This window comes from Gekko japonicus, unplaced genomic scaffold (genome assembly GCF_001447785.1).
Source record: "Gekko japonicus isolate JY-2015 unplaced genomic scaffold, Gekko_japonicus_V1.1 scaffold1014, whole genome shotgun sequence".
Taxonomy (NCBI): Eukaryota; Metazoa; Chordata; class Lepidosauria; order Squamata; family Gekkonidae; genus Gekko; species Gekko japonicus.
Window position 1 is genome coordinate 628,630 of NW_015164217.1, and position 9,418 is coordinate 638,047.

A 9,418-nucleotide genomic window follows, 5' to 3' on the forward strand; every position below is an offset into this window, starting at 1 on the left:
ATTTGATTCCCCACTCCTCCTCCACCTGCAGCTGCCGGTGTGACCTTGGGTCAGTCACAACTTATTTTCAGAGCTGTTCTCTCAGGAGCAGTCCTCGAAAGAGCTCTCTCGGCCCTACCCTACAGGGTGTTCGTTGTGGGGAGGGGAAGGGAAAGGAGTTTGTAAGCCGCTCTGAGACTCCCGAGTGAAGGGCAGGGTATAAACCCAATCTCCTCCTCCTCTTCTATTCAGGTCTGAGGATGGACTTTGGGGTTGGGACAACAGCAGTGCCGCAGCCTGGGCCAGGGCAGGAGATGATGGAAGAGCACAGAGTGGAGGGCCCGCCCAAAGTCCTTCTTCCTCAGGGCATAGATGAGGGGGTTGGCCAAGGAGTTCGTGTGGGAGAGCAAGACGGCCAGGCGGTCCAGGGACTCGTAGGCCTGGCATCTGGGGCACAGGAGCTGAACGCAGTAGATTACGTGCAGGGGCAGCCAACAAACGCAGAAGACCCCCACCAACAGGAAGAGGGTGCGAGCCGTCTGGATCTCCCCTCGCTTGGCAGCCCACGGAACCTGGGAGTGGAAATGGCCGCGGACGACCCGGAAGAGGTTGAGGTAGATGCCCAGCATGGCCACCAGGGGCAGCAGGGTGCAGGTGAAGAAGACAAAGTAGACCAGGTACTCGGGGCTGAAGACGGAGGTGAAGGAGCAGCGGCCGAGGTGCCCGTCATGGATCCCGCTGTCGCTGAAGTTCTGGAGGGGACCCGGATAAACCTTGGAGAGGAACCCTGTATAAGGAAGATCGCGGGCGAGGACGACGAAGGGTATCCTCTCGGAGGGGGAGCTGACCGCCACGGTCTGGTTGCTGGCTTCTTCTGCGTACTGCCGAAAGCGGTTCCAGCCCATCATCGGGGAGAGGCCAATCAGGAGGGACAGCAGCCAGCAGAAGGCCACGAGGACCATCACCCGTCCCTTCTTCACATATGTGATGTAACTGGCAGGGGAAAGAACCTCGTGAGTGTCACAAGTTAACCAGACAGTCTTAGCTTCCTAGCAGCACCTCTCGTTGGGTTGCCTCTTGGGAGCGGAGGACCTTGACCCAGCGGAACAAAAGGATTTCCGTCCGCCCCGATTGCCTACCGAGCAGGAAGACTCAGCCTAAAGACCTTGGGCGCTTTCACACATGCTAAATAATGACGTTTCAGTATACTTCAGCGGCCGTTCACAAGTGTATTTTGCCATCTCACACAGTAAATGCCAGTTGCAAAGTGCGTTGAAAATGCGTTATTGAGTGTGTGTGAAAGCACCCCTTGACAGCAGTGGAGCGAGTTTTCTTTATTTATTTGCTTTGTTTATGCCAGTTTGGTATAGTGGTTAGGTGCACGGACTCTAATCTGGGAGAACTGGGTTTGATTCCCCACTCCTCCATATGCAGCCGCTGGGTGAGCTTGGGTCAGTCACAGTTCTCTCAGAGCTGTTCTCTCAAGAGCCGTTTCTCTCTGAGCTGTCTCAGCCCCGCCTACCTCACAGGGTGTCTGTTGTGGGGAGGGGAGGGGAAAGGAGTTATTAAGCCGCTCTGAGACAGCTTTCTTCTCTCTTCTTCTTCTTCTATGCAACTCCGCAGGGCCTGTAAGGCAGAGATGCTCCGCCAGGCTTTTGGTTGAGGGCGGCAACCTTTTTCCCATTGGCTGGCACCCTTCCTCCCTCCCCCCTCCGCATTTTTTTTGTCCTGAGTTCCCTCTCCCCTCCCCAGAAAATGGCCAGGTAGTCCAGAACTGGGATAGAAAATTTACAGGATGCCATCTTGGATCTTTTTACTCTGGTTCTCTTCGTTTTTATCGAATTGTATACTGAGTTTTAATGTTTTGTATATTTTTATGGCATTTTGGCCTCTAAAGCATCGCCCAGAGCTCGGTGTAAGCTGGGATAGGGCAATTAAGAAATCGAATTATTATTATTAGTAGTAGTAGTAGTAGTAATGATGATGATGATGATAACAACAACTAGTACCACTACTACAACAATAAGAACAACACAACAATAACAACATAGCAACAACAACAACAACAATAATTTATACCCCGCTTTTCTCCCCCATGGGGACCCAAAGTGACTGCAACATTCTTCCATCCTCCATTTTATCCTCGCAACACCTCTGCTTGGCATGCAGAAGGTCCCAGGTTCAATCCCCGGCATCTCCAGTAAAGAAGGACCAGGCAGGAGGGGATGGGAAAGACCTCCGCCTGAGACCCTGGAGAGCCATGAAGTGGGGCCTGTGGCTCAGTGGAAGAGCCTCTGCTTGGCATGCAGAAGGTCCCAGGTTCGATCCCAGGCATCTCCAGTTAAAAGGACCAGGGAGCAGGAGGTGATGGGAAAGACCTCTTCCTGAGATCCTGGAGAGCCATGAAGTGGGGCTGTGGCCAATGCTCCCTCTAAGCTGTGGAGTCGTGTGAGCAAAAAGTCTGCTTTGTGAGCTACTGGCATTAAAGCTGTGAGTGAGTGATTTGGCTACTGCATAGATTAGTTTGCTCCGGAGCCATCCTTCCTGAGCTAAGACAAAAATGCGTGAGCCGGAGGCTAAAAAACTGAGCTAGCTCACACTAACTCAGCTTAGAGGGAACACTGGCTGTGGCTCAGTGGAAGAGCCTCTGCTTGGCATGCAGAAGGTCCCAGGTTCAATCCCTGTTATCTCCAGTTAAAAGGACCAGGCAGGAGGTGATGGGAAAGACCTCCGCCTGAGACCCTGGAGAGCCATAAAGTGGGGCTGTGGCTCAGTGGAAGAGCCTCTGCTTAGCATGCAGAAGGTCCCAGGTTCTATCCCCAGCAACTCAAAGGAGGAGGTAGCAGGTGATGTGAGACCTTGGAGAACCGCTGCCAGTCTGAGTAGACAACACTGACAATGACGGACTGACGGTCTGATTCAGTATAAGGCAGCTTCCTGCGCGTTCCTCTGTGTACTATTCATGTTATTTATTGTCTGCCTTTCTTGCTGAGGGTCAAGGCAGATTACGCAGTGCCCGTCAATGCAATTAATAGGATGCTATATCTACAGTGTGGGACCAGAGTTGCCAACTCCGGGTTGGGAAATTCCTGGAGATGTGGAGGTGGGGGCCTGGGTAGGGCAGGGTTTGGGGACAGCAGGGTATAACATCATAGAATCCACCCTCCAAAGCAGCCATCTTCTCCAGGGGGAGTGATCTCTGTCGTCTGGAAATCAGTTGTGGTTCCAGATCGCCGGGCCCCACCTGGAGGATGGTAAGCCCACGTGTGGTCCGAGGTCACCCTTCAAGCTTCCATGAAAGCGTGGGGAACTGAAGCTTCCTTGTTTGACACTAGTGTCGCCAATCTTCGGGTGGGGCCTGGAGGTATCCGGGAATGACAAATCACCTCCAAACAACCGGGAAAGTTGTTGTAGCTCTCGTGGCCCCTTCTTACACGCCCAGGGAAATGCCGATTGCCACTGTGGGGGTCACGGACAGCTGAGTTAGTGTGAGCTAGCTCACAGTTTTTTAGCCTCCAGCTCAGAGATTTTTGGCTTAGCTCAGGAAGGAGGGCTCCAGAGCAAACTAATTGATGCAGGAGCCAAATCGCTCGCTCACAACTTTAATGCCAGTAGCCCACAAAGTAGAACTTTTGCTCACCCGACCCCACAGCTTACAGGGAACATTGGTCAGGAAACCATTTTTCTCCAGGCCAGTTTGGCTGGGGATCCTGGAGGGGGTTTTTTTGGTCATCTTCTGGGCATGGAACAGCGGTCACTAGGTGTGTGTGGGGGAGGTATTTGTGAATTTATCTGCCCCATTTCCAGCTTTGTGGTATCCTTTTTGAGATGGGGTGACAAGAATTTTTCTGTCCTGTGTTCCTGGAGAAAACGTCTGCTTTGAAGGGTGCAGCGCCTGGCTTTATACCCTGCTGAGCTCCCTTCCCACCCCAAACCCTGCCTTTTCCCAGGCTCCACCACAACCAGTGTTCCCTCTAAGCTGAGTTAGTGTGAGCTAGCTCACAGTTTTTTAGCCTCCGGCTCACACATTTTTGTCTTAGCTCGGGGGAAATGGCTCCAGAGCAAACTAATTTATGCAGCAGCCAAATCGCTCACTCACAACTTTAATGCCAGTCGCTCGCAGAGTAGAATTTTTTGCTCACAAGACTCCACAGCTTAGAGGGAGCATTGACCACAACATCCCCAGGAATTTCCAAACGTGGAGTTGGTAACTCTGACAATCTAACCATGACACCACACTGCATCTCTGGGTACACTGCCCTAACACCAGGATATGCCAGTATAGGGCTGAGTCCTCCTTCTGGGCCCTTCTGAGGCAGGGTCTGTGAGTGTGGTTAAGCGGGTCTCCCAGAAGCAAGAACAGGGAAATAAGGTCATGTCCACATGACCACCTCCATCAATCCTTCTTTGAAAGCTCTCTGGGGGAAACAAAATGCCCCGACAATCTGCCTGCATACAAGAAGAAGAAGTCAAGGAGGAGGAGATTTGATTTATACCCCGCCTCAGAGTCTCAGAGCGGCTTACAATCTCCTTTCCCTCCCCCTCCCCACAACAGACACCCTGTGAGGCGCGTGGGGCTGAGAGAGCTCTTCCAAGGACTGCTCCTGAGAGAACAGCTCTGAAATAACTTGTGACTGACCCAAGGTCGCCCCAGCAGCTGCACGTGGAGGAGGAGCGGGGAATCGAACCCGGTTGTCCCAGATTAGAGTCCGTGCCCTTAACCACTATGCCAGACCAGGGAAGCTGGTTACCGATACCGACAGAGACTTTTGTTTCTGTGGCTTTCCTGTTACGAAAGAAAAGGGGTCAGCCTTTGCAGAGCCTTACCTGTTGGGCAGCCTGATCTTCAGGTGCGCGTTGATGGCAATGACCAGCAGGAGGAGGATGGAGAACTGAGTGGTGACCAGTGGGAAACAAGTGAGGAAGAGGCACGTGTAGAAGCACATGGTGTATCCCATGCTGAGCACCATGGTGAACGGGATCGCCAGAGCCCCCACACCCAGGTCGGCCACCGCCAGGCAGAAGATCAGGTAGTTTGTGACGTGCCTCAGTTCTTTGTGCAAGCAGAGGGTGGCGCACACCAGCAGGTTGGTGGTGATGATGGCCACGGCCAGGAGGCCCTCAAGAACCACAAAGCCAAAGTACATGTCCATGGCGGGCCACCAAAGAAGTGGCTTCCACGCCCCAGCAGAGGAAAAAACCCCTTTAACAGAACGGTTGCCGCTAAGGGACAAAGGTTTTCGAGGCTGCTTTGCTTTTCAGGAGCCAGCTTGGTGTAGCGGTTAAGAGCGGCCGACTCTAATCTGGAGGACAGGGTTTGATTCCCCACGCCTCCACATGCAGCCAGCTGGGTGACCTTGGGTCAGTCACAGTTCTCTCAGAGCTGTTCTCTCAGGAGCAGTCATCAGGCAGATCTCTCTCAGCCCCACCGACCTCACAGGGTGTCTGTTGTGGGGAGAGGAAGGGAAGGAGATTGTAAGCCGCTCCGAGATTCTTTCCGGTAGTGAAGAGCGGGGCATAAAACCAACTCTTCTTCTAGATCTACAGAGAATATGCAGGATCCAGGTTCGGACACCCCTTCCAATCTCTCTGCCTCGTCTTTCCCAAGAGTTCTGTCCAGCTCCCTCCTAGGCTACTATCAGCGATCAACCAGCTCCATCTGTGTTTGCTTAGAGTTCTGGGAGCAAATAAATCAAACTGTGCACAGTACGAGACAGCTTTTAATGCGGGCTGATGCATTTTCCTCGCATGGATTAGAGGCGTCTCTCACTGAGGCAGGGCAATCGATGTTCTGGCTGAAATAAACCTGGGCGGCCATAAAGAAGCGAACCAAAGAACCTCACTTCAGATGGAAATTCTCATGCCCAGGCTCAAATTTAGAATATCCCCAGATGTTTCTGTTTTAAGTCTAATTCTTGTGGGTTTTTTCCCCCCCCCCCCCACGGTCTTTAGCTTTCAGTCGGGTGATAGCTGCAGTTTCTTTTCAGGCAGTCCGGTGATCCGGGCCAGAAAAATCCATGAAAAGGGAGGGGAAATACCCTTTTTTAAAAAAGGGCATCTTCCCCCCTAGGGACCACAGGTCAGTTGACATGGCCTCTCCCGTCCCCCTTTAATCGCACAACAATCCTGTGAGGTAGGTGAGGTCAAGAGGCTGGACCAGGTCATTCTGTGGGTTTCGTGGCTGAGTGGAGATCTGAACCCAGATTCCTGGGTCTGACACTCTAACCACTGGAGACCACCCTCTAGGGCTGCCAAGTCCCCCCGGGGGGCGGAAATCCCCCTGCCCCAGAGGCCCGTTCCCTGACGCCGGGGAATCGGGCCCTGGGGGGAACGCCGCCCCAGTGTGCACGTCACAGGGAACTCTATGGTTTTCCCTTGTATGGTCGTGGCCCCGCCACCAGCGTGCCTGGCGTCATGACGTCACTTCCCTGTGACATGCATGCAGCACGCACGCGCGCGCGCCTGGATACGATTGGGAGTCCCCCGCGGGAAGGGTAAGTGCCACTTGTTGGCAACCCTACCACCCTCCCAGTTCCTCCCGTCCACCCACCAGCGTGGTGTAGTGGTTAAGAGCAGTGGGCTCTAATCCGAAGAACCGGGTTTGGTTCCCCACTCCTCTGCATGAAACCTGCTGGGTGACCTTGGGCCAGTCACCGTTCTTTTAGAACGCTCTCAGCCCCCACCTACCTCACAAGGTGCCTGTTGTGGGGAGAAGAAGGGAAGGCGATGATAAGCCGCTTTGAGACTCCTTGTAGTTCAGTGTTGGTAAATTGTACGGTGATGCACACGGGGACGAAAGATCCCGGCTTCAAGTCTAGGCTAATGGGGTCTGAACTTGCTGAGCCTGGGAGGGGAAAAGTTCTTGGGGTCGTAGTGGGCAGCTCAATGAACGTGTCAACCCAGTGTGCTGCAGCGGCGAAAAAGGCAAAGTCTGTGTTGGGGATGATTAGGAAAGGGATTGAGAATAGAATGGCCGATGTTGTAATGCCCCTGTCTAGATCTAAGGTGCGGCCTCATTTGGAATACTGTGCACTGTTCTGTCAGGGCTCTTTTTGTAGAAAAAGCCCAGCAGGAACTCATTAGCATAATAGGCCACACCCAACAGCAGAAATCCATTAGCATATTAGGGCACACCCCTGACAGCACAGCTCATTAGCGCATTAGGCCACACCCCCCATTTTACCAGTAGTGTGCTCATCCAGCCACACCCACCTTTTGCTTCTTATTCTGTTGACCTTGTTTGTGGTCAAAACCCAGGGCCTTTTTTTTGTAGCAGGGACTCCTTTGCATGTTAGGCCACACACCCCTAATGTAGCCAATCCGAATGAGTTCCTGCTGTTGGGTGTGGCCTATTATGCTAATGAGTTCCTGCTGGGCGTGGCCAACTTGGGAGCCAGCCGGAACTCCGTTCCTGCCCAAAAATAGCCCTGGTTCTGGTCACTGTATATCAGAAAGGACATTGGCAGAGCTGGAAAAAGTACAGAGAGGAGGGCAACGTAAGACGATTAGGGGGTTGGAGCACCTCCCCTATGAGGAAGGGCTGAAGAGCCTGGGACTTTTCAGTTTAGGAAAGAGATGACTAAGGGGGGGACATGAGAGAGGTTTGTAAAATCATGAATGGGGTGGAGAGAGTTGACAGAGACAACTTTTTCTCCCTTTCCCAAAAGACTAGAGCTTGAGGGCAGCCAATAAAGCTGATGGGCAGTAGGTTCAGGACGGACAAAAGGAAATACTACTTTATGTTGTTGTTCAGTCGCTCAGTCGAGTCCGACTCTTCGTGACCCCATGGACCAGATCACGCCAGACCCTCCTGTCTTCCGCCGTCCACTAAGGTTTGCTCAATTTCATGTTTGTTGCATCGATGACACTGTTTAACCAACTCATCCTTTGCCGTCCCCGTCTTCTTTGACCTTCAATCTTTCCCAGCATCAGGGTCTTCTCCAGTACTTTATACATCGAGTGATTAAAATGTGGAATTTGCTGCCGGAAGATGTAGTAATGGCCACAGGAATACACAGCTTTAAAGGGGGATGAGATAGATTCATGGAGGAAAAGTCTGTCAGTGGCTACTAGCCATGGAGGCTGAGGAGAACCTCCACAGTCAGATGCACTAAGCCTCTGAATCCCAGAGCCAGGAGGCAGCATCAGGGAAGGCCTCAACCTCTGTGCCCTGTTGTTGGCCCTCCAGAGGAGCTGGTTGGCCACTGTGAGAGAGAGAATCCTGGACTAGATGGCCTATTGGTCTGATCCAAAAGGGCTCTTCTTATGTTATTTAGAGAAAAGCAGGGTATAAAAACCAGCTGTTCTTCTTTAATCATGTCTCTGTCTTCCACACGGCTTCTCCTTTGTCCCGTAGTCCTCATACCCTGTCTCTTCCTCGACTGCTACCATTCTTCTTCCTTTTCACAGTACGCACACCTTATTCCCAATGCTCTCTCTAAGCTGTGAAGTCCTGTGAGCAAAAATTCTACTTTGTGAGCCACTGGCATTAAAGTTGTGAGGGAGCGATTTGGCTGCTGCCTAAATGAGTTTGCTCTGGAGCCCTCCTTCCTGAGCTGAGGCAAAAATGTGTGAGCCAGAGGCTAAGAAACTGTGAGCTAGCTCACACTAACTCCGCTTTAGAGGGAACACTGCTTATTACTGCTTCTTCTCTGTCTGCTCAGGATCCATCCCAACCCCGCCAGCCACTTCATAATAAGAACAGCTCTCCTGTATTATATCAGCTGTTCCGACATCCTGTTTCATGCTGTGTCCAATCAGATGCTCCTAGAAAGCCTACATGCAGGGTACAAGGGCCAAAGCCTCCCACATCGCCCCACAACATCTGCTATTCTGCCTCTGGACATGGAGGTTCCATTTCGCTGTCACAGCCAATAACCAGCAAAGGGGCCCTTTCTCTTGTCTAATCTTCTCCCAATGTGCACCCTAGGTCCTGACAGAGAGGCAGCATTGAGTAGTGGTCAGCGTCAGACTAGAATCTGGGAGGCCTGGGTTTGAATCTCCACTCTGCCATGGAAACTCGCTGGGTGACCTTGGGCCAGTCACACACTCTCAGCCTGGTCTACCTCACAGGGTTGTTGTGAGGATAAAAAGGAGATGAGGAGAAAGGGGTAAGCAGCTTTGGAGAGAAGACAGGGTATAAATATATATAAATAAATGCAGATGTTTCCATGGTCATGTGGCCGGCATGACTAAACACCAAGGCGCACGGAACGCTATTACCTTCCCACCGAAGTGGTACCTATTTATCTACTTGCAATTTCTTGCTTTCGAACTGCTAGGTTGGCAGGAGCTGGAACTAGAGACGGGAGCTCACTCCGTCATGCGGCACACTCGGGTCTCAAACAGCTGAACTACTGACCTTCCACAGCCTGCAGTTCAGCGTCTTAACCACTTGAGCCACCGCAGCTCAACAGAGGTTTAATGCATGGAAGAGGGA

General features: G+C 52.2%; 1 protein-coding gene across 1 annotated transcript; it reads right to left on the minus strand.

The window, feature by feature from the left end:
* Positions 1 to 227: 227 nt before the first annotated feature.
* Positions 228 to 5,132, minus strand: LOC107108096 (adenosine receptor A2b-like). Its single transcript, XM_015408491.1, has 2 exons — positions 4,807 to 5,132; positions 228 to 972 (listed from the first exon to the last, which is right to left on the minus strand). Exons 1-2 carry the CDS (start codon positions 5,130 to 5,132, stop codon positions 228 to 230), a joined length of 1,071 nt encoding a protein of 356 aa, XP_015263977.1.
* Between the last annotated feature and the right edge of the window lie 4,286 nt (positions 5,133 to 9,418).

Excerpts from the sequence above, each read along its gene's own strand:
- LOC107108096 (XM_015408491.1), bottom strand. The coding sequence starts at position 5,132 with ATGGACATGTACTTTGGCTTTGTGGTTCTTGAGGGCCTCCTGGCCGTG. Across the intron at positions 973-4,806 it reads AAGATCAGGCTGCCCAACAG|TTACATCACATATGTGAAGA; the intron begins GTAAGGCTCTGC and ends TTCCCCTGCCAG.